The sequence below is a fragment of the Pyrus communis genome, chromosome 5 (genome assembly GCF_041283825.1).
Source record: "Pyrus communis isolate YQ-2024b chromosome 5, ASM4128382v1, whole genome shotgun sequence".
Taxonomy (NCBI): domain Eukaryota; kingdom Viridiplantae; phylum Streptophyta; class Magnoliopsida; order Rosales; family Rosaceae; genus Pyrus; species Pyrus communis.
Window position 1 is genome coordinate 6,130,500 of NC_142569.1, and position 25,137 is coordinate 6,155,636.

The window sequence follows — 25,137 nt, forward strand, 5'->3', positions numbered from 1 at the left end:
AAAATTGACAAGAAGGATTCTCTTTGTCAACGAGGGTGAAAAGACTATTTAGTCTGCTATCACACACAAAAAATATGAGCAATAATGTAATTTCACATGTCCAAATTTTTCTTTTTTTTTTTATTGAAACTTCCTACTGATGATGTTAAAATATTTCTAATATTTAAAATTAAAAAAAAAAAACAAAAACCTCCCACTCCCCCCCTCCCCATGTTCTCTCTTTCCCTCTCTCCTTCGTATTTTTCTAAAAAAATATATTCATACACACAAAATGTGTAGGCAAACGTTAACTATTATTATTATTTTCTTTTGAAACTTACAAACAAGTTATTGCGCGGTTGGTTGCACTTTGGATTTGGAGTGTTGGACTACTCACCACTTTCCGTTAAAACTGTGTGCGTTCGAGCGGGTTGACCCTCTCTCACCTCCTCTCCTTCTAATAAATAAGTATTTACAAAAATTCGAAAAATAACACCAAAAACTTGGCTTGTTTTCCTTTTCCTACTAGTGTTCGATCCAACTTCCTCGTTCATGCAGGATTCCTTATTCCACATCATTCTCTCTTTCTCTTATTTGTTTCTTACTAATATTATCCCAAAAAAATAAAACAAAAAAACAAAAATCTAAATTACCAAGATTTTTTTTTCTTTTCTTTCTAAAAAGTGTTTGTAGAGGAGGAAGGGTTGCATATATTCCCAAGTATAACGATTGCCTACACATCAAGTCATCACCCTACCTGGGAATCTTAGGCCTGCTCTTAAGGTACCCTCTTGATTTTCCAATCCACTTTTTCTCCATATTTTAGTATTCTATATATTTAATTCTCTGAAAAACTGTGTCTAGGGTTTTTGTCTGCTTTCATCCTCATTGCTTGTAGACTAATATTTTGCTTTTTTTTTTTTTTTTTTTTTTGTACTTTGATTATTTTTTCCAAATATATTAGTTTTGTTTACAAAGTCAATCTTTTGCCTTAATAGGAAAAAATTTGAATTTGTTTGTGGATGTAGAAAAGAATTTAAATTTACCAAAACAGTAAGAATTTCTGGGGTGGGTTAGATGCATGCAGTTGAAAAAGTATTGGGTTTCTCGTTTTGATTTGGATTCAATTCGTGAAAATGCCAATTGGGTTTGTGTTTGTTTGATCAGAAAGTGGAAAGAAATTGTTTCTGGGGTTGGGTGAATTAGGTATTGCGTAAATTTGTGTTCTTTTGGTTAAGTTCTGTTTGGTTTATGGAGAAAGTAGGAAAGCTGTTTTTTGGTTGATTGATTATGTATTGATTTTGATTAGTGAAGGGGTTTTCTTTTGCAGATATTGTTTGGGTGATCAGGGTTTCACAAATTTTTACAGTCAGTGGAACAGTTGCAATTAACTGCAGAATCTCAGCAGATGGAGGTTGGATTTCTTATCCCTAATGTTGTTTTCTTTCCATTATGTCATATATATATATGTGTGTGTAGTTATGTCATATGTATGAGTCGGGTTTCAATCTCAGGCCGGATAGGATGTTGTGTTTTCTGTTTATGTTATCGAAATCATCTGCTTCGTTAACCTACAAGAAATTGCAGATCTGTGTTATCTGTTTCTTATACGTGTAAAATCTACAGAATGTGTTTTAACTATACTTCCTTTTTTGTTTATTTTTGTGCATAATTGGTTTTCTTTTCTTCAAAGTTTGTAATCAATTGCTTGATAATCGGTTTTTGTAAGATCCCCTTCTGCTTGTTTTTGCGGTCATGTGTGCATCTGTAATTTCTGAGTTCTATTGCATATCGTCTTTGTGACCATTTTTATCTGCTACTGTAATGTGCTTGTTTACACCTGAATGCGTTTATAGGCAGTGAAATTTAGAAAGTAAATGGTTTTAAAATAGATATTTTGAAGGATCATTCGTATTACAGTGTTATTTGTCTTAACTGAATGCCTTTGGTCTGTCAACGTCTCTAAATTTAAGCTGTCAATTGATTTTTTATTCTTATGGGAAATGCTTTGCAGGATCATTCTTCTAAGAACAACCACAAAAGTGATAACACACTTGAGGGCTCTGGCAGCCCTCAAAGTCGAAAGGTATAGACCGTTTTATAATTAGTTATCGTGTTGCATAGCATACATTTAATAATTAAGAAGTGATAGCGTCATCTCTGTAAAGTTTTGTGTTTGAATAACATCACACGGGCATCTTTGGGTACTTTATGAATTAAAAGAAAGACATGTGAAAATGAACTGGAAGAAACATTTGTGTCATCAAATCCTAGATTGTCCGCATTTTTTTTGTGTTTTCTTCTGTTACCTTACGATCCTTAATGATCCCATTATTGGCCTCTTGCAGATATCAGCTAGATGGAACCCGGAGGAAGCATGCAGGCCAGATATTGATGAAGCGCCCGTGTTTTATCCAACTATTGAGGTATTCATCTTTATTTGTTTGATAGTTGCATTGCTTTTTATAACATCTTTGATGGTCGCAGTTTTTGTATCATTGAATTTTTTGTATATATGGTTATTTAATTACATGTGATGTTCTCATCTTTTAGGAGTTTGAAGATACGCTTGGTTACATAGCAACGATCTGCCCACTGGCCGAATCTTATGGTATATGCAGGATTGTCCCTCCACCTTCCTGGACTCCTCCCTGCCCTCTTAAGGAGAAAGAGGTGTGGGAACGTGCCAAATTTTCTACACGCATTCAGCAAGTTGACTTGCTGCAAAACAGAGAGGCCATGAGAAAGAAAAGTAGAAGTCGGAAGCGTAAACGGAGGAGGAACTCAAGAATGGGAGCCAGAAGACGTTCAGAAGCTAATGCTGCTACTGAGGCTGATGAGAGGTTTGGGTTCATTTCAGGATCAGACTTTACATTTGAAGAGTTTCAGAAACATGCTGCTACTTTTAAGGAGAGTTACTTCGGAACAAAGGATGTCAAGGAGGGTTCAACTTGTGGTGAAACTAAAAGCAAAACATGGGAACCCTCTGTGGAGGACATCGAAGGTGAATACTGGCGAATAGTTGAGACACCAACAACAGATGAGGTTGAGGTATGTAACCATATTTTTCAGAACCTTTAATTCATTTTGTGATTATTGAATGTACTCTTATCTTTGTAAATGGCCTTTTTATGTTGGTATTTCAGGTTTACTATGGAGCTGACTTGGAGACAGGAGTATTTGGAAGTGGTTTTCCAAAGGCATCATCAACCGGAATTGATTTGGAGAAGTATGCAATGTCAGGTTGGAATCTAAACAACTTCCCACGTCTGCCTGGTTCTGCACTGTGTTTTGAAGCAAGTGATATCTCGGGAGTTCTAGTCCCATGGCTCTATGTTGGGATGTGCTTTTCTTCATTTTGTTGGGTATGTCATTCCACTATGATGGTCGAAAAACGGGCCTCCAGATCTTTTTGTTTTTGTGTTGTTGAAAAAGTGTAATATTTCGGTTTCCTGTTTTCTTATTTGGTCTTCTTTTTTGTGGTTTGTAACAGCATGTTGAGGATCACCACCTCTATTCGCTAAATTATCTGCACTGGGGTGACCCAAAAGTATGGTATGGAGTCTCTGGAAGCCATGCTACGGATTTGGAACGTACAATGAAAGCGTATTTGCCTGATCTGTTCGAGGAACAACCTGATTTACTCAATGAACTGGTAAGAAGATTTTTATTCACATGCTAACATATATAGGTTTTGTTATAATTATCTCAGGCACTAATATTACATCTTTCATTTTTGTTCAGGTCACTCAGCTATCTCCTACAGTTTTAAAGTCTGAAGGTGTACCTGTGCATCGAGCCATCCAGCATTCTGGGGAATTTGTTCTTACCTTCCCGCGGGCATACCATTCTGGATTTAATTGCGGCTTCAACTGTGCTGAGGCAGTGAACGTGGCCCCTGCTGATTGGTTAGAACATGGGCAAATTGCAGTTGAGCTCTACAGTGAGCAGCATCGGAAGACATCAATTTCACACGACAAATTGTTAATGGGATCAGCTCGGGAAGCTGTACATGCCCTCTGGGAAAAATCAGTTCTTGGAAAGGAAACCACAAGAAATATGAGCTGGCAAAGTGTTTGTGGCAAAGATGGTCTACTCACCAGAGCAGTTAAGATACGAGTGCGAATGGAGGAGGATAGACTAGATCGTCTTCCAATTTGTATGAAGTTGAAAAAGATGGAAAGAGACTTTGATTTGAACAATGAGAGAGAATGTTTTTCTTGCTTCTATGACTTGCACTTGTCTGCCTCCGGCTGCAAATGCTCTCCTGACCGATTTTCATGTCTCAAACATGCAAAGCACCTTTGTTCATGTCACATCAATTATAGATACGTCCTTCAACGCCACACTATCACTGAATTAAATATGCTGGTTGAAGCATTGGAAGGGAAAGTAGAGGCCATAAAAGTATGGGCATCGAAGGACCACGGAGGAGACGGTACTGATACATATACTGCTAAGCTGGATGAAGAAAGTGGCATGCCTCATAAAAGAATCAAATCTTGTGATCCAAGGGAACCTTCACCTTGCTGCCCGGTTTCAGAAGAGAAGGTGAACATAAATGCATCTAGCAGTTTGACCAGTCAGGTTTCTTCTGCAGTAGTCCAGTCAGGGTCACAGCATGGAACTTCTAGTTTAAGTACGTCTCCCATCACTATGGATATTCAAAATGACGATCAAACTCTGGTGAAGAATGATGAAGCAAAGACGGGGATGGAATGCTTTGATCTGAATCTTAATTATATGTCTGAGGAACAAGAAAGCAGGACGATGCACACATCTTATCACTGTGATAACAAGGCTATCACAATTGAGGAGGAGACCTCTACGTTGGTGTCTAGTCAAAAGAAAGTATGTATTTCAAATGTAGCCAGAGAACCAGACATGATGAAGGTTGATGATGACTGTAATGTATCTGCTCTGACAGTTCTGAACAATGACTACCCTGCCTGTTCAAGGGACATCAGGAATAACTGTGCGAGTGAGGGCAACAAGTTGTTCGGTGTAAATATATCTGTGACTGACCAAAGCTATCCATTACAAAAGTTGATTCCTTCCGTTGAGCCTATTGATTTTGGAGCTGTTGTCTCTGGCAAGTTGTGGTGCAGTAAGCGGGCCATATATCCAAAAGGTATGTTGGCAGTAGTGCTAGGCTTACTTGGATTCTATAACTTTCTTCTGGTTGCATTTTTTGCTCTCCTTTTCATTCTCGTGTTGTTTTGTCTAGTTGTTCTTTCTTTCTAAATAATGGTTGTCTTTTTCAGGGTATAGAAGCCGAGTTAGGTTTTATAGTGTGCTTGACCCAACAAAAGTTTGTAGCTATATTTCAGAAGTTCTCGATGCTGGGCTTCTTGGTCCTCTATTCAAGGTATGTCTCTCTGGACCTCCAATAACAATGAAGTGAGAGATTGAGGGAAATGTAAATTTCAGAGTTACAGCTGACCATTAATTTGTTGAATACTTGCATTGAATTCATAGTTTACGAAACTAGTGAGCATTAAACACCATCACACTTCTAAAGGCTCTAAATCATTCATTTTATTTAGTTTATGCATTTCTGAACAGATTTCTTTCATGAATTTCAGGTTAGTTTGGAGGATTGCCCACGTGAGGTTTTCGCAAATGTATCGGCAGAGAAGTGCTGGGAAATGGTACTACAGAGACTACACCAAGAAATAAACAGACGGAGTAGTGTAGGGGAAAGCAGACTGCCCCATATGCAGTCGTTGCAGAGCATTAATGGGCTCGAAATGTTTGGATTTCTTTCCCAACCCATTGCTGAGGTGCAGTAACTCTTTGTTTATGTCATTACCTTTTACTGCGATAAACTAATTTCTTTCGCACAAAAGTATGCTTTTGGTTTTGTTATGTCATTGGTGAAGAAAAAGAATTCTTACTCCACTCTCAAAAATAGAATTTAATCCAGTATCTCACACCTGACTATGTTTCTTCCAGGCTATTGAGGCTCTTGATCCTGGCCATCAATGCGTGGACTACTGGAATCACAGGCGCATGGTCCCGTCAATGTCTTGCAGGGTTGGTGAAATCAAGCAGCATTCATTCGAACAAAGTTGCTGTCTAGGAGAAATGGAGACGAATGTTTTTGGTGTCAGTTTGACAAAGCCGGATCAGGATTGTTCATCGGCGGAAGATCATCATTCAACTGAAGAGACGCAGTTAGTGCTACGAAGACTACTAAAGAAGGCAGATTCAGAAGAGTTAAGTACATTACAGAGAGTATTCTGCAGCAAGTCACAAAGTGCAAAATGGAGAGTGGCATTCGCATCAATGATCGAAGAGATCCAGAAACATGTAGATAGTTAAGGAAAAGTAAGAAGGTTAGGTCTCATCATTCTTTCTCCCTCGAATTTAGTCATTCATTTGGCCTAATTCTTTGATCGAAAAAATCCGTAAGGGGAAAGAGGGAGAGTTTCTGGGTCTTGAGTTGGGCACAAGATATTTGTAATGTGGCTACTCATGAACTGGACCAAGGGTCTTGATTTGGCGGGATGGAATGTTTTCGATTGGTTGCAGATCTTTTTCTTCAGTAGGATTTCTGTTTTGAGGATAGGATCTAGGACTTAATCAGCTAAGCTCATCTAATTTTCCTTATCCTGTTTCATTAATCATTGATAAATAAGTTTATAAAATGAAAGGTGCTGTTTCAAGTCCCCTTTCGTTTCAGAAGTTGTTTCTATTTCTACATTCGTTTCTTCCTCATGAATGATGAATGGACCGTCAGGAACTCGTACGAGAGTAGGTCCTAACTATAACTTAATATCTCCCAGACGCACTTCATTCTTCCCTAAACCAGAGCATCACCTAACTAAAAAATGAAATCATTTTTTTTTTTCTTCTGTACAAGCGATACTAGACTTTGAATGCGGGAACTCAGTTGCATTGCAAGGGTAACCACATCCGCTCTAGCCAATGCTGATATACCCGTAAAATCACACTTAAAAAAAAAAAGTGAAATAGGAAGAAATCCAGACACTGGCGGAGAAACAAGAACAATGTCGTCATTGACTAGTAAATTGCATTCATGAGCAAGAATACAGAGTAAGAACCCCATTTACATGAAAGATCAGAATTACAACAAAATTCCCAAATCTTGCACCAAGGAATTGAAACTGATGATCATCAAACACTAAGATTCACACAATTAACAGTCTGGGATTTGCCAGAAAAACCCTAAAATCCAATTCTTGATCAAGAATTCACGATCGTCATCATCGCTATCATCAAGAATTCAACTACCTGTGAATCCTGAACCCCAAAACCACACAAGCAATCAAGAACCACCCGACCGGAAACTCGACACAGTTGCACGGCGGCGCCGCATCAGACTTCCACCCAGCGCCGATGGCTTCCCCGGTTGGCAGAAACAACCCCTGCGGCGATGACGGCGGAGGATTATGCTGCTGCTGCCCCTGCTCGGAATTGGGCTTGGGCAAGAGGTTGAGCCCATCGCCGTAAACAGAGTACTGAAGAATCGTTCCGACGCCGTGGACCGCCATCGTGGCGGTGACGTAGAGGTCGGGCTGAGTGACCGGAGCGTCGTCGAGGGTGAAATTGGAGGGGGAGGTGTTCGTGATGAGGATGGACTTGCCGGGAAGCAGAGTAGGGAGGCGGGATCCGGGCTTGAAGAGCTGGAGGTCGGCGAAGCTGAGGCGCTGCGGGACGACGTGGTAGGGGAACATGAAGGGGTCGGTGGTGGGGAGGCTGTTCAAAGCGTTGTCTTGCGGGATGAAGAGGGTGGCGCTTAGAGGGAGGACTAGTGGGTTTGCGCCGGTGATGATGTTGACCCAGTTCCCAAAGTCGCCAGCTCCGATTAGGGCGTCGATTATGTTGTTGAGTTGTTGGGGCGTCGCGCTTGCGGATGGCCGTGAATGCAGAGGAGGCGGTGGCGGAGATAATGGCGGTGGGGATGGTGGTGTTGATGATGGTGATGGAGATGGAGATGGGGTTTGTGGCGGTGGCGGTGGTGGTGAGGGAGAGGCAGTGACGGTGGCGATTGGGTTGATGGCTGAGAACAGAGTGGTGAGAAAGAAGATTAGGAGAAATGAATGGTGGTTGGGCCCCATTGGAGAAGCAGAGAAAGCTTGAGGAACAAAGAAAGATGAGAGCTTTCTTGATTTTTCTGGTTTAGTTATCGGTTGGTCAGGACTCAACAGAATATGAAGAAAGTAACGAACTTTGGCGCCAAATTCCCCCTTTGCAGAGGGAAGAAGAAGCTCAATGTGAGTAATTAAAGGACAATCTTAAGGGTATTTTTGGGTATTTACGTTAATTGGGTCGGGTCTTTTGAGCAATATAACCCAAGCCCATTAATTAGACAATTGGGTTCAATCCCCCAACCCAAACCTTCTTCATCATCTTGCCAATATAATAAATATTGAGATGTGCTGTCTATACATATCTTTTTATTTCATACACCTTCTTTACTTCCATCTATTGGATCGACTGAATTAAAGAAGATTAAATGATAAAAATCAACTGAATTAAAAAAGATTAAATGATAAAAATCAACTAGGGGTTTGTGAGAAGTAAAAAAAGGTGTATGGATAGTACATCCCTAAAGATTTCTATTATATTTCTTGAGTCATTTTCATATGTGGTGAACTGTAATTTGTAGATTTTGGGGTTTTGATGCCTAGGGTTTAGGGTTTTGATTAATTTCTGATAAATTGGGGTTTGGTAGATTTTGATCAATACAAAATCATAGTGTTATTGTGTTTCGTTGAGTTTTTTAATGCTAAAGATCGAAACTTTAGCTTCTATTTTTTGTGCATTGATTTGAAATTTTGAAAAGGTTGTGCTTTTTTTATTCATCAAAAACCCTAGAAAACCAAAATGTTTGCCAGCAACCCCAAACTAAAATCTCTAAATTCCCCAAATCAGATGCTCCTTGAAATTAACCTGGTGTTCTTCATCTGATAACTTTTTTTTTAATTTTTTAATTTTATTAATCCCAAGTAATAGTTCCCCGTTTTATCATAATTTTAACTATGTTTCATGAGAGATTCATCTGTGCAACCGAGATATACCCCAGGTATCTACAACCCTCATCATGTGGATTCTTCATGTGAGTACGTATACAAGGGGATATATAATATATCCACGGTTGTATGTAGAAAACTCTTCTTCGATGTGCATTCAATCTCTGGATCAGTTGGAAGCTCTTCTAGGATTCCATTTCTCTTCTCATCATCAAAAAGATTTTCGAACGGGAAATCAAGGGGCAGATGGTTACGGTAATGTACCTGCCCCTTGCACCCCAGTTCGAATCTCACTCCTATATAAAGTAGTTTCGAACATTGTCTACAGAGAGAACACACATTTGAAATCCAGGATTCATCATCCAATGCCAATGTCTGCGGATTGCAGTGTCAAATATCAATACCCAAATTACTAAAATATGAAACTGCCCAAAAACTTACAAGTTTGGTTTTTCACATGTTTACAAAACAGGCTCTCTTTCATTCAACTAAATGCAAAGATATCGCGGTGTAACTGTAAATGCCAAACGGTTTTCGTGTTATATTTAATGTACTAGGATGAAGACATCATCAAATATAGGACAATCTCTGTTTTGAGGTTATGTAAGGTCATCTTCATCCAGCGGTTCTTCTTGATCCTCGGAAGCATGGGTCTTCAGCGCACTCACATCACCCGTCGGCAGTTTCCTGGCGAGCCTGATGATCTGCAGCCATTTCAGTTTAGTCAAATAGAAGCCAAAAACATGTATATTTGCAGTTTATTATTCATGCAAGGCAGAATAAAACCCAAGATAATTATTGTACAGTCCAATATTTCATTGTTAATCGAGCATCGATGGAATAAACCAGGTGGTACTTGCAGCTTTTTATCAACATTTATAAATTTCTTCACAAATATCAACAAAAATACTTAAGATTTATGCAATGTTTTGGTAAGCACTAAGCAGACGTGTCAGTTTTAACAACTCTTCACAAGAGCAAACAAACTTGTTGGAGTTGTCTCTACGAGTTCTTGAATATGTTATCATGCTGAATCCATGAGACAAAGCTCAATTCAATAGTTGCAGTTGCATTCAGAAAAGCAAACCATGATTAGTTCCAAGCGTCACCCCACAGAGAAGGCATTTAACTGACCACAACCCCATTAGTGATGAATCATTTGGATTAATACCAATTCAAATATCCAAAGGAGGCAAACAAACGTATATATTACCATGTGATCAAGATGATTAACCGTGCCTGACTGAGCAAGTTTTTTTATTTCTTCAACGTCACTGTCTGTGTAAGCCGAGAGGAGTTTACCAGCAAAACGGCATTGATCACTTCTCATAAAAGCGTCAACCCTACACAGCCAAAAGCAGTAAACCAATATCTCATGAGATGCATGTTCTGAATTTGGACTTATAAAAAAAGTTGCCCTCGCGTCCTTAAGATTTAAGGAGAAAAAACAAAGTCTCAAGAGGATCAAAAGATGCTATACCAGGGCCTCCTTATACTCGCTAAGTTTATTTTAATAATTCATAAACATATTGAATCTGGATATTTCGTACTCGTAGTTACTAACATGTTTAACTACTTGTTACCATTCTAATATTCACAATAACAAGTAAAACTTGGACTTCTATACATTGCGGAAACCACAAGTTTCCCTGGCAACTTTTACTTACTGGGAGCAGTCATTGTAGCATTGTTCTGCTTGCTTGATGTCATGAAGATAAAGGTAAATAATTATGGCACCAAGATATGCCTGATTAGACAAAGAATGTAAAAGTTAATTTTTTTTACTTAAAAAAATAATAAAACAGAAAGCAATTGAAAACAGTGACTAATGCGGAAAAGGAGAAAGGATAACGATATGTTAATGTTCATATGCAGCGGCTATATAATAACTTTGCACACAGAAAAGAAACAAGCACATGTATAATCATTGCACGAGTTATCAGACAAACAAAGAAGAATGAGTAATAGTCTGAGTTATAAATGTAGTAGTATATGAAACTAAAAGTGCGGAAAATATTACTTTTCAGTGTAACAGTCAGGTTATATGTAAGAAGGCCTCAAGGAATTCTCGAATTATGGATACAAGAAGACTATGTAACACAGTTATACAGAAACTACACAAGGGCCATGTGGCATAGGTAATACAAATGCTACAAAAACAATATATAAAGTGCCAGAAAAATCATTTCGAACCTTGCACTGGCTATGGGTAGCATTGCACTTATCAGCAGATACGCCAAATCTCAACATTAAAGCAGCAGCATCTGTATACCTGTAAACAGTGGAAACACTAAATTCAAGATCTCAAGAACATGATCAAACACATACAAAAAAGCTGCATACAGATTACACTGATTTCCTGAAAAAGAAAACTCTTAATTTTAGAACTTTTGCAACCTCAAAGCACTACCCTTTTCTAAAGAATTTAAAACCTGAAAACTCAAGTTTACCAAGGCCTTAACTTTAATTGCGCGATAAGGTATAACATTTAAATGCCTTGATTATTAATACATCCAGACAAATGATAATGACCAAAGTTTACTTCATCCTCCAAATCAACTAAAATGATAAATTACAATAATTCAAAAGACAAATGGTATGTTATTAGAGAACTTACTTCTCATTTTTTATGTAAACACTAGTTGCATCACGATATAGATCAAAGGCCATTTGCTCCTTGCCATCTTCTTCAAGAATAGCACAAGCATCAGTGTAAAGTTGAATAGCTTCATCAGGCATAGAATCTTCCAGAGCACTGTAATAAGGTTTATCATTTCAAATGAGCCTCCAAAGACATTATGATTCATAGCTGCAAAAAGCAAGAGAGTGACGCATATCTTTACCGGGCCCCTTTCGCAAGAGCATCTGAGGCCGGCTGTGGTCTCCCACACTCAGCGTACAATTCAGACGCCCTTTTATAGAAGTCAGCAACTTCATTCCATTTTCCTAACTCCTTTGCTAGAGCAGCAGCAGACTCCATATGCTTTGCAGCATCCCAGGGTCTGATTTGGTTGTAAAGGATATAGCAAGAGAGAAACTACAGAGATCACAAACAAAGTCAAAAGACACTGACAGGACAGACCAGACTACTAGAAGATAACAAGGATACGAGGAGATCAATTCTTGTCCTTTCGAAGCTTTTTCCAACGCTTCCTTTGCTTTCTCGTAATCCTTGGCAATCCTAAAACCATTTGCTACAACAAAAACAGTTTAAGTACAAATCCCTATCAACCATTGTAACGAATGCTTGCAATTGCACATAACATACTACATACCAGCTTGTTCGTACAAAAGAGTAGCGCTTTTCCAATCCGCACTCCACCTTGTAAGACTGAGTCTTGTTCTACAATCGAAAATTAAAGGCGTTCAGTAATTCAGAAGACGGGGAAACTAGCATGCTTGAGCAATCAAAGTTACTATACAAACAATAAAAAGACAGAGCTTGCCCTCTTCTGCTCTTCCCCCATCAACAAACAAACAAAGCTCAAACGAAATCAAAATGTCGATTGTCCACTGTAAATTACTGAAAAATTAGCAGATTACTGAAAGCTCAAGCTTGCCAACTTCATATGCAGATTACCGAAAAAGATTCAAAATTTATGCAACTTCATCCAATTTCTAATTGACCCAGAAAATCAGAATTATATTACTGCCCATAACTAATCGAAATCACAATAACTAACAGACAAATTTGGCTCGTTCAATTGAATCAAAATGCACAAACCAAACGCAAAATTATGCATACTTATGATTAAATTACTAGATATTGAAGAAGTACATACAGTTTATCGGCTTTGACGAGCAACTTGTTTGGATCGGAACCCGCCATGGTTGATGGTTGAACTCTGAGTGTAAAGCTTTTTTCTTCCCTTTTTTTTTTTGTTGGATTTTCCCTCTAGTTTTTTTTTTTTTTTTGTTTGGTCGACTGGATTTTTCCTCTAGTTTTACAGCGTAGCTTGATTGCCTTTTTAGGCTGTATTTTGCTGTTACTCGGTTTTCATGAGTTCCTTGCAACTGCCTATCTGGCTCCACTTATCTTCATCTCTATATATAATCTTAATTTCAATGAATTCGGATTTTTTTAGTGAAGATTCCAGAAATATGCAAATTATATATATTTATTGCAGTTAGAAATCATTTTAAATATTCTTATTTAAAAATTAAATACAAGTAGTATCTGATAAAAATTTATTACACGACATACGATGAATAGACATGATTTATGGATCCTTAAGATCCTCACCAAATAGATCTAGAGAGAATCCTGTTGGAATTTCAATATATAGATGGAGAGATTAAATGGTGAATCATTGGTAAATAAGGGAACGTAAATTTGATGAAACATTGGTAATGCTAACTTTTAAAAAGTAAAAAAGAAAATTTAATTAAATTAGTGCAAAGTAGTAAAATAATGTTCAAATAAAAGTTCAAAAAGAACAACTTCACCCCATGTAAAGAAGCTAGCCAACCCTTTTATGAATTTATTACTAGCATATGTCCACACATTTCTTTTATTTTTATATAAGAAAGAGAGGGGAAAGATGTTTTGATCTTTATTTTTTATTTTTTATTTTTAAATTAGAGGTATGTTAGAATTATATGTAGATGAGACTTACAAAAAATGTAAAATTTGATTTGTGCGAAATTACATTACTGTCAGATTCTATTTTGTGATAGAAGATTAAATTATTTTTTCACCTTTAACAAATATAATTTTATTAATATGTAGTTTAGATAAATAATATTGTAAACTAAGTTTTTTTAATAAACAATTAAAAATCTACTAAAAAATAAATAAAATTTAAAAGAGTCAATTATCACGCGAAACTGGGAAGAGGCTTGTTTTTATTGGTACTAGCAATTTCCCACATAAGATGCGTTTCTTGAGCTTTTTTTTTTTTTTTTTTTTTGTCTGAATGATGAGATATATTATCACCTCATGTTTTTGGCATTTGAAATTTAGTAATTTGACATTAATATTTGTAATGGTTAAATTGTTATTTATTAAGAGAAATACTAAGGATACCATTTCAAAAGTGAAAATTTTTAGACTCTCTGTCACCTCATGTTTTTGACACAATTTTTGTACCAATATTATAAATAATTATGCGAAAAATATGAGATGGCGGATAGTCTACAGAAAGTCCTACTTTTAGAAACTCTCCTTAGCATTTCTCATTTACTAAATAAGGGCATGATTAAAAATAAAATGTCATTACAAATGGTGTTCTCTTAATTAACAGTATAAATAGTGTCGATTTTCTCAACGGATTTTACTTATTTCAGGGTTTCTTTGAAACTTTTCTATGTTGATTTTCCTTGTTTATATGAATTACAATATAAGAATTTTGGCTTTAATATTCTTAATTTTCTCTCCACCGTCTGCTTCCAACAAATAACCTGGTCAAGATTCAAAAAGGTCGGCAAATTCACATATCTTTCAAAGTAGATAAAACGTAAATGAAGAATAAAGGTGGTTGTTTGATATATTTCTGGAAGTTGTATGCTTTAATTTTTCTCCGGATGATGATGAGTAAATAGAATTTTAACTAATATTGATGTTGTTTGGTTCAAAATTAGAAAAATATAAGGTATTATAAGATTGATCTCGATAAAATTGGACGAAGCCAAATCCAACAAGAATAAGACTTTAAACCCAATTAAAACCCGAGTCCAACCAAACCCGCATGAGTCCGAACTCAACCCAAATCAGAATTGTGAAAGTTGGGTTAGGTGAGTTGACCATCCAACACGTCAAATCATTACAATGATTGATGAGGATATTGGATTAAACTTTGTCTTCTGTTGTAGCTACTGGGTTAAGGATTGGCAAGGGTTGTGGGAAAGCGAAGGAAGCATTGTAACAAGCTTCGAAAGGGCAAGAATGGATCTCTTCGTATGATTGTTATCTTTTACTAGTATAGTCTATTGTTTGATGATCTCGATAACTGCTTTCTTTCTATATCCTTTACAACCAAAGCAGAACCTGGGATGCTGCTCTACCAAAGGAACATTCGATTCCGCTTAGTTTGTCGAGCAGAATACAAATAAAGCCTGCAGAGTGGCATCGTGTAACGTAGTTGCAATTGCAAATCTCACCTCACATAATAAATCACTACCAGTGCAAACAGACTAATCAGTTCCACAACCAAAGTTATAACTACTTGTTTGGAATCTGGATGTTCCATAAAGTAAGCAACTCACACGATCAGATCAGTAACCAAACTAATAACTACCATGACTTAAATAGATAGATAATTATAGGGGTTTACCCACTCAGTCGACTACGGCCAGAGCTTGATACTTTTCGTTGGAGATGGCTGCTTCCATGATCTCTTCTGGACCGACTTCCCCATCGTTGTCCAAGAAGGACTTGACCAGGTTGTCGGAGAAGCCACGCAACAACGTCACCCCTTGTTCTGCGCTACACTCAGGCAGCCCCAATGGATTCATGCGATCGTTCATACTCCAAATCATCAAGTGTGGCACTTTATACCCCTTGGCCTCAAACCTCCTCTGTATTTCTTTGTAAGCACAAAATATTGAGCTCCTAATTCCACTCCAAGTAATGTCTTTATGTCTGTATTTCTCTTTAAACATAAACACCTTGTTGATCATCTGCTCTGGCTTCACATTCTCTTTCACGGCGACTTCCAGAATCAAATCAAACACCACCTTCACCACATCAACCTCCTTCTCCCAGTCCTTGTCCCACCAGTCCTTCTCCTCCCAACTCCCCATAAATTTGCACTTGGACCTAAGATCTTTGGTCGGTGGTATCAAATGCATCCGAGGGTTTCGAGTGTAACTCACCACCTTTCCTTTCCATGGATCCTGGCTATTCAGCTGAGACACCAACAGCCCCAGAGGCCCAGCCTCGCTGCAGAACCAGGAGGATTTGTCCACATTACACACAACCAAGCAGTTGTTGAGCTTCCCCTGCTTCTGGTGCAAGTCCTCCACCATTCTCTCCCACAGAAGCTCGGCGGCTTGCTCGAATTTCCAAGCATATCTTAGGATTTGGTGTGGAAGCACAACACCGGTCTCAATCAACTCGGGCACAGACTTGGACTTGGCGGCAATGGCTTCGTTCAGCTCCAGCATATACTTGAAAATGGGACACTCAGTGCGAGGGAACGGATGAAAAACATAACCCCACGGGTTGGCATCATCTTGGACTGACTTCCTTGACGCCATGGCTTGTCTCAACGGCACCAAAACCTCCTTTCTCAGCCGTATCCCCAGCGGAAATTTTCTCGCAATGCTTTCATACAGCAGACCCGTGGGGCGTGGGGCCTTGGAGGAGTTGGGTCTGGAAGGGCAATATGAAGCGGCACTCGTTATCTTCAACTCCAACACCTCTTGTGTTGAGAATCAATGTCAATTGTAGGTGAAGTAGGTGGATGTTGTAGGTGAAGTAAGTGTGTGAGGTTGGTGAAGTAAGTGGAGGTTGTAGGTGAAGTAGGTGGATGTTGTAGGTGAAGTAAGTGTGTGGTGTAGCTTTCATTTGGTTTGCTATAAATACCCAAGTCCTCAAGCATTGTAAATCATCCAAGAAAAAAACAAAGCCTAGAGCTAAATAAGAAAAGCTTTGCTAATTAGTTTGTTTTGTGAGCTTTCTTTAAGAGTGTGCTCTATTTTCTTCTTCTTAGGATCATTAAAGTTATCTTGGATACTCTTCTTATTCAACATCCTGCCCCTCCTCGCCCTGCTACTGCTGCTTGTGCTTAAGCTTGTTCAGTTCCTGAATATCATACTTCAAGCACTCGGCAATAAGGTCCGAAACCCGGTCGTGCAAGAACCGATAATGTGGATCGCGATCATACCTCTCAGCGACCTTGTTATCCATGGCGATGGTCTTCCTTCTCTTCAACAAGGCGCTGGCTTTCTTCTTGGTTGTCTCTACCCGACTACTACGGAACACAAAGGGATTAGCACATAAATTCTGCTGGCGGCTAATGTTGTACAGCATCCTCGTCCAAGTCCAAGGGTAGTCATCAACTGAGTGGCCTGCGTCTAGCCGGGAAAGAATTTCGAAGACACTGGCAATTCCCCCCGTTGTCTGCAATAGGCAGGAGGTTGCAGGCAAGGGTCTTGGGGTGGTTGTGGTGGAGCCAAACAGCGGCCGCGTAGAAGGGTTCGTCTGGGAGGTGAAAAATGAGCTTGAGGGTAGTTAGGGGATCATGGGACCAGGCCTGCGGCAATAGTTTCTGCACCAACGTTTGCTGGTATTCGGAAATCGACCGGGAGTCAAAGTATGGTCCCTCCAAGGGGCTTCGGAAGTAGAGATCAACGCAGGGGTTTGGCAATTGTGGTGAAGAAGTTGTGGGAGGAAAAGGAGGAATGAGTTTTCTTGTGAGTTGTGTGATTTTTCCGGCATGGTTTGGGCATACTTTCAAAGCCGAGATGCTAGTCACTTGCACTACTGCTCTCTGCATCTTTCTCTCTCTCTTTTTGTTTTGTTTTGTTTTGGACTGGATTTGGAGGCCTTGCTAGCTTGTTGGCCTTTTTATTTTACTTTTCCTTGGGCACCAAGGACTCCAAACCCTAGACTCCAACCAAACCTATCTTATGGCTTTGCTTAGATTTTCTGCCAAATATATATAATTAGGTACTGCATAGCTGTACTTTCCTATTTTCAGTATTCGTCATTTACTTTGGACTTATTAGTCACATGGCCATTGCTTCTTTCCATTGTCTAGACAAGACCACTTCCTCCCAAAAGAAGGCTCAAGTCTTTAATAGTATTTATTGTTCGTTTATTTTTCGTATTATTGAATAGCTTGAATTATTAAAAAATAATTGCTAACAACTTCATTTTTATTTGTTTTATCTTTTTTATTAGGCTAAATTATACTTTACTCTCTCAGATTTAGAGTCTATTTTAATCTCATACAACATCTTCAAAACATTTCACTTCCATACATTAAGTACTATTTTATTTCAACATAGTATCTCCATTAGATTTTCCATCCATTGGTCCGTTAAAAACTGACGTGGCAATTGTGGACCCTACCACGTGGCCCAGTTCTACTGCCAAAACTTGAACACGTAGAATTTAATAGCCCACGTGGACTAACAACATGGCAAATTTAAAATTAAAAAACTTCATTGATTCTATAACCCATTGTCCATCCCGTAAACAAACACACCTCCCACTGTCATCGAGCACACCATTCCTAAACCCAAAATCCAGAAGCTTGAAACCCGTGAAACCCTAGCGTTGACGTCGAGACCTTGGTGCCGTCGCCGAAACCCTAGCGCCGTCTATACCCTTTTGTCGTCGTAGCCACTACCTTAAACAATCCATAACCCGTTACTCGTAACCCAGAACTCACAACCAACCCCCGATTACAGCGATTATCTCGTGGTTCGAAGTGAAGGATTTTTAGGTTCAAAATGACTTGGGAAAGAACAGAGGATCCGTTAGATCCATTCCCAACATACGGTAAGTGGTTTTTCAGTTCTTTATTTTGTATTTTTAAATGGCTTGGATGGTTCGAAAATGTTGGGGTTTGGTGTTTGTTTGATACTGTACTGTCAGTTAATGGTGGGGTTTTGTCTTTGTTTAATCATGTCGAAAAAAAGCTTGTGAGTTATGTTTGTTTTTGGTGCCTTGTGATGGATAAGTTAGAAAACACACCTTTTTTTTTAATGCTAAAATTTGTGCTTTGTAGTCCTAAATATGTTTTTTTTTATGTTGGTCTTTGCCTTTTATGTGTTGTGTGGTCCTGAAATTTGGGTTTTCATCAGTATAAATTTGGGTTTTTGTTTGTTTCTTTGTTTTTAATTTTTAATTTTTAATTTTATTATATATATATACACACACACACTTAAATTTGTATAAATTTGGCCTTCAGGTGCTTAGTGGTCTTGAGTGGTCCTGAGACATATACCTTATATGTGTTGTGTAGTCCTGAAATTTGGGGAATTGAAATTTGTACCTTGTGGTACTAAAATTTGGGTTTTCTTCGATTTAAATTAGGGTTTTTTTATGTTGGAATTTCATCACAATTTGTTTTACAATCTGTTTTAATTATAATCTGTCCATTTAATTTAATCTCGTCCAAACACAATCCCCCCATATTTTGTTGAGTCTTAGTAATTCAAATCTGTTTATTTTGTGTCTTTAAGCATTTGGAGTCATAAACACTTTCAAATTCGTCCAAATCAAGTTCTAGTTTCTGTTTGAGTCAATTTGATTGTTTTAGGCAGTTTGAGTGTTTCAAAGCTGTTCTGAGTCATAGTAGTCTTGTTAAGAGTCTTTACGTTTAGTTTTTATGTTTTTGAGTCAATTCAAATTAGATTAGCACCCCTAGTTAATCCCCGGTTAGAACGATCCCCACTTACATCATTACTACAATTGTCACAAATAGGGTTTAATTTGTGTGTCACATAAGTTTCGCATCAATAATGCACCTATCAATGCTCTGAACATGTTTCCACATTTGCATATTCATTATAGTTAAGTTTATGTGTTTTATTTTAAGTTCATTCTTTCTTCATATTTTTACATTATAGTTAAGTTTACACGTTTCCACATTGTCAACATCGGGTGTCAGCCAGTACATGCCTACCCTGGTGTTTTGAGGATATCAAGGTCAGGCATGTCACAAAGAATGAGAGTGGTCGGTGCTTTGCTCAATGGTCTGGTAGGACTAAATTCTAAGTGGATGCTGGAGGAGGTGACCAATATGTTGTTGATTTGACTGAACGTACATGTTCATGTCGAAAATATGACCTTACAGGCATACCATGCAACCATGCCATTGCTACCATTAATTACAAGATGAAGAAGCTTGATGCCTATGTGGATGTTTGTTATTTCAAGGCCATGTACTTGGAAATATATTCTTACTTGATCTAGCCAATGAATGAGATGTCTATTGGGAGGTTACTGAGAATCCACCGATCCAGTCTCCTCTATATACTAGACAACCTAAAAGACCTAAGAAGAAGAGAAACAAAGAGGTTGCAGAAAGGGAGAAAGAAGCTGGTCCAAGACGAATTGATGCCACTAACAGAAGTGGAGATATTCCATAGACACATCAGCTCTTAAGAAAAAGCCAAGGGACCCTCAAATGTTGGATATGTAAAAAAGAGGGCCACAATACCAGGACTCATCACAGGCATCTTCCTACAAGTCAATAGGTGACATATAACCCTTTACAATGTTATATGATTTCTAAGTTGATTTAACACTTTGTAAATCTTGAAATCCTTTAATTTGTTTTAGGCATCAAGTTCTGCACATGGAGCTACATCCAGTAATCCAAGTGGTGAACCAAGGAAAAAGGGGAAGGAAACCCAAGGTAAGAAATGTTCCACTTGTTTTATTGAGTTAGGGTTTGTAAATGAACTTGTGGCCTATATCGTGATGACTTAGGGATTCTTTTGTATGTTGAACATTGCATGTTGTTTTTGTTGTTGTTGCAGATGTGGATATTGTTGTACTGAACAATGGTAGCCATTAAGCACAACTGCAAGAGGTAATTCAAAGGTTCCAACAAATGAAGGAACGAAGAAAATAAAAACAAGGCAACCAAAAAAGTGAAAAATGTTGGTATACAAGAAGAAATTGGATTTTTTGTGAATGTTGGCAGCCACTAGGAACTGTTATTTTGCATAGGTAGTGGTTGGACTTTTTTTTTGAGAATGTTGGCAGCAGCTAGGAACTATTATTTTGCTCACCTAGTGGCTGGAATTTTTTGTGAATATTGGCAGTAGCTAGAAATTCGATAGTGGCTCGATATTTTGCTTAGGAACTGATATTTAGGGATGCTTAGCTAGTGGCTGGATATGTTTTTGGGAACATGCTACCTTGTTAGGAACTATTATTTCCAGTTGAAGTCCTAGATGTTAGCTTTGGTTGCCAATATATGGAACATGCTTGTTATTTGCAATTGAACTCTTATGATATAATGCTAATTTGGTTTCCTATTTGGATATTGGAATGCATTTGTGCCTATTCATTGATTAGCAGGTTGAATTTTGTGGGAATATGCATTTCTGCGGATTGGAATGCATTTCTGTGCATTTTTTCATAATTAGCTGCCAAAACCTATAAATAAATAGGAATTTACCACAAAAAAAAAAAAAAAAAGGGCGGGAAACTTTTAAAAAATAAAATAAAATTGTGAAAAAAAATCATATTTCAGTGGGAAATTTGAATTTTTGCCCACGTGGCACTTTTTGCTGAGTTGGCATGACGTGGTAAATGGATATATACATGTGCAAGTTATGGAGGGAGTTGGTTGACGTGGTATGGGTCCATGACTGCCACGTCAGCCTTTAACAGACCAATGAATAGAGAATTTAACAGAGGTATTATCTTGAAATAAAATAATATGTAATGTATGAGAGTGAAATGTTTTAAAGAGTTGTATGAGATTGCAATAAACCCCAAACTTAAGGGGGTAAAGTGTAATTTACCCTTTTTATTAACAACGTTTTTTGTTATTTGAAAAAAGAAAGATGGCAGCGGAATGATTGGCCAGATAAAGGGTGGGGCTACTTCCTTCCCAACGCATCCTTCCTTATGTGTTGGAGATATAAAGCGCGTGCACGGAAAAAGAACGGGAACCGGGTCAATCTATTTTATGCCGAAGCATCCAAAGCATAATTGCACATTCACACAATTTTTACCGAGAGATAGGAGCATTTGGTTTTGAAAAACTTTTTGCAGTCGTTAAAAAATGTGATTTATATTTAAAATTTTAAATTGACTGTCCCCTTGGGGATTTTTTTTTTTTTATTATTATTATTTTTATCTCTTCTGGTGATACCAAAATATCTAGCTGTGCTTTGGGTTTGCCTTAAGAGAAATTCATAAGCAAGTGTGATTCTTACCTCTATCAAAGATGTAGTACAAATGTAATATAAAAAAATATGATAAGTATAACACTCTTAAGCAAGATATTCCAAGCACAATATCTGGTTATTAGGGATAAAAATACAAAATTAATTCTTTCTTTGCATTCATAAAAACAAAAGAAATAGAACATAATAATGCATTCTCTAATGGAGATGTTAAAACCAAAATTTTGGGTTTCATCATGAAACGAATAAATAGTTACACCCATCATCACCTATTTAAATTTCACACGTAAATAGTTACATTATAACTGTTTATTTATTTAAATGAATTTTAAATAGATGAATAATCGCAGTTGTCCATATCCGTAATTATTGCCCACCCTTTTATCGAATAATCGGCCCCAATTTTGCATGGCTTTTAGCCCAGACTCCAATTGGTGGAGCTCTCAACCCAACTACTGCCCAAATCCACGTGAAACCCAGCGGACCATTTTTCAATAAACTTTTAAATTAACTCGAGGCCCGAACATTTGGCGGTGCATATGAGTCGAGTATCAATGCGCTCAAAACAGAACTGCTCTCCTATATCACTTTTGAGGATTCTCAAGTTTTTTACTTCGGATGTTTTGATATAAGTGTCTCGGGATTTTATTTTGTTGATTAACATCTGTTCTTTTGATAATTTTATTAAATATTTTCTACTACAATGATATTAGAGATATGCTCAATTATATTGGTATGTTTGATTAGGGATACATTTAATTATATTGGTACGTTTGATTTTAAGTACAACACAACACAACTCAACCCTAAATCTTCTTTTCTTTTCCCAAAAACTGGCTTAATTACTTACTTAGGCATCGAAGGTTCATTGACCAACCTCCCCCACCCTATTGGGCACATGGCTAGCCTTACCCAAATGTATTTAATTTGTTTTGTAACTACAATTATGTCAAATAAGCGGTGAAATTTTGCTATCATAGCTTGTATATAAGATGTACAATTGAAAAGTGGCCGGGTCTTACTAGAAAAAGGACACGAGTCAAGGGCATATGATCATTTTTCAATTACTAGAAGGCATTTTTTGAATTACGGCGTGTTACGCGCGACTTACATGTTTTAAATGTATTTATATGCGTAAATTGATAAAAGGAAAGTCAAATATTTGAAATAAATGAATCATTTTAGATCATGCTAGAAGTAACCTTTCATAAACCAATTAAAGCAGCTGAATTCACATAATAAAATCGGTCTCTATAGAATTTACATTAAGAATAGAAAAAATAATATTTAATAAATAATTGATTGAATCACATTATTGCTAGTTATTGTGAGGTCAAGCTCACCTCCTCCCCTTCAGTATAGATAATATCGTTTTTTTTAAATAAAAAAAAACAATAATTTGACAATTAATTTAATCACATTATTATTCACATACAAAAGATCTTTTTTATAACCGGCATTACACACTTCTTAGGATGTTTTGAACGTGTTTAAAAATAGAGAAAATAATATTTAATAAACAATTGATCGGATCAAATTATTGCTAGCCCATTGTGAGGTTAAGCCCACCACTTCCCCTTAGTGTAAATAATATCGTTTGTTAAAAAAAAAATCATTTGACAATTAATTTAATGACATTATTATCCGCGTGCGAAAGACCTTTTTTATAACCGGTATTACACTCTTCTTACGATGTTTTAAACGTGTTTAAAAATAGAGAAAATGATATTTAATAAACAACTGATCGAATCACATTATTGCTAACCCATTGTGAGACTAAGCCCACCTCATCCCTTAGTGTAGATAATATTGTTTGTTACATAAAAAAAAACAATCATTTGACAACTTATTTAATTACATTATTATCCGCGTGTGAAAGACCTTTTTTATATCACGTGGACACCATGAACTTTGTCATTTGCTTATTATTTTCTCTCTTCCCTTTCATTTTTTTATTCTTTACACATAAGACAAAAATTTTGGTGTCACCAGCTTCGACAAAAAGAAGTGGACCAAAATGCCCCACAGCCAAAAAAATTCCAAACCTGCCCAAAATCATATTTCAAATTATGCAAGGGTAAATTAGTCATCTGACCATAAAAAAAACTGTGTTGCATTGTGCACTTTTCCATTGGCTTTCTATATAAGATAAAAGATACACATACCTGTAGCTTAATTGTTCGCACATCGTAATACTAATGTATAAGTTTTGTTTGCCTTCACCAGTGTTGAACAACTGTTCACCATTTGAAGTTGTTTTTGAGACTTTTCCCATTTTAACACATCTTAAAGTTTTTGGGTGCTCTTGTTTTCCATTGTGGAGACCTTACATCAAAACCAAGACAACAAAGTGTGTTTTTCTTGGGTATGCATCAAAGTACAAAGGTTTTATTTGTTTTGATGTGTTACAGGGTAGGTTCTATATATCTAGACATGTAGTCTTTGATGAGTCTAGATTTCCATATACTCATTTGTCTTCTGTACCTAAACACTGACCTGTGACATCCTATCGTTCTCAATCATTGCCATCATTTCCTGTTCCTAATATGGAAAATATATTAGTTCAACCATAGTTTGACCCACCATCATCTCCATCCACATCACATAGCCCTGCCAGATCAATACCATCAGTCCCACTACCTACTGAAAATATAACTTCACCCTCAATCCCACTGTCATCACCAGAGAGTACAACATCTTAGTCCATTATTACTACTGCAAGTTCTTCTCATCCACTCCCTATGGATCCTGAGTTTAGTCATGATCTTCTTCAAGTGGTATTACCTATTGCTCCACTTAATATGCATCCTATGCAAACTAGAAGTAAAGATGGCATAATAAAAAAGAAGGTGTTTCTCAGTCAAGTGAATGATTCTAGTGGTGTTGATTTAACTCTAGTGGAACATGCAACCTATAAGCGTGCCTTGAAAGTACTAGTTTGGTTTAAAGCTATGCAAGAAGAGATTGATGCACTGCATAAGCAACAAACTTGGAGCTTAGTACATTTGCCATCTAACAAGATTTTGGTTGGTTGCAAATGGGTTTTCAAAATAAAAAAGAACTCAGATGGTTCAGTAGCTCGACATAAAGCTAGACTTGTTGCTAAGAGGTTTAGTCAAGAGCCTGGCTTGGATAAGTGGATTATGGTGAGAAATTTAGTCCAGTGGTTAAACCAACCACTGTGAGATTAGTTCTAGCTTTGATAGCTCACTTCAGTTGGTCCCTCGGGCAATTAGATGTTAAGAATACTTTCTTGCATGAGTTGTTAAATGAAGAAGTATATATGGCTCAACCTCCTGGTTTTGGGGATCCTTCACATCCTGAATTAGTTTGTAAACTT

At 37.4% G+C, this 25,137-nt stretch overlaps 4 protein-coding genes across 5 annotated transcripts; 1 reads left to right on the forward strand and 3 right to left on the reverse strand.

Moving 5' to 3' along the window:
• Window positions 1-449: 449 nt before the first annotated feature.
• LOC137725741 (lysine-specific demethylase JMJ18) lies at window positions 450-6,647 on the forward strand. 2 transcript variants are annotated; one of them, XM_068464514.2, is made up of 11 exons: window positions 450-762; window positions 1,310-1,393; window positions 1,994-2,065; window positions 2,328-2,405; window positions 2,533-3,030; window positions 3,126-3,344; window positions 3,473-3,634; window positions 3,724-5,110; window positions 5,244-5,347; window positions 5,565-5,762; window positions 5,935-6,647. In XM_068464514.2, the coding sequence occupies exons 2-11, from the start codon at window positions 1,388-1,390 to the stop codon at window positions 6,301-6,303; spliced, it is 3,093 nt and encodes a 1,030-aa protein (XP_068320615.1). In that variant the 5' UTR covers window positions 450-762; window positions 1,310-1,387; the 3' UTR covers window positions 6,304-6,647. The 2 variants fall into 2 exon arrangements, with proteins under 2 accessions (XP_068320615.1, XP_068320616.1); XM_068464515.2 differs by lacking the exon at window positions 450-762 and adding an exon at window positions 1,004-1,185.
• A 361-nt stretch (window positions 6,648-7,008) lies between these two features.
• Window positions 7,009-8,180, reverse strand: LOC137724637 (uncharacterized). Its single transcript, XM_068463385.2, has one exon. The coding sequence runs from the start codon at window positions 8,061-8,063 to the stop codon at window positions 7,233-7,235; it is 831 nt and encodes a 276-aa protein (XP_068319486.1). The 5' UTR covers window positions 8,064-8,180; the 3' UTR covers window positions 7,009-7,232.
• A 1,138-nt stretch (window positions 8,181-9,318) lies between these two features.
• LOC137725531 (gamma-soluble NSF attachment protein) lies at window positions 9,319-13,001 on the reverse strand. The gene is made up of 9 exons (XM_068464255.2): window positions 12,761-13,001; window positions 12,254-12,321; window positions 12,088-12,172; window positions 11,822-11,980; window positions 11,596-11,733; window positions 11,172-11,250; window positions 10,646-10,725; window positions 10,192-10,321; window positions 9,319-9,682 (listed from the first exon to the last, which is right to left on the reverse strand). The coding sequence occupies exons 1-9, from the start codon at window positions 12,805-12,807 to the stop codon at window positions 9,578-9,580; spliced, it is 891 nt and encodes a 296-aa protein (XP_068320356.1). The 5' UTR covers window positions 12,808-13,001; the 3' UTR covers window positions 9,319-9,577.
• A 2,253-nt stretch (window positions 13,002-15,254) lies between these two features.
• LOC137724638 (uncharacterized) lies at window positions 15,255-16,175 on the reverse strand. Its single transcript, XM_068463386.1, has one exon. It carries the CDS (start codon window positions 16,173-16,175, stop codon window positions 15,255-15,257), a length of 921 nt encoding a protein of 306 aa, XP_068319487.1.
• Window positions 16,176-25,137: the final 8,962 nt, after the last annotated feature.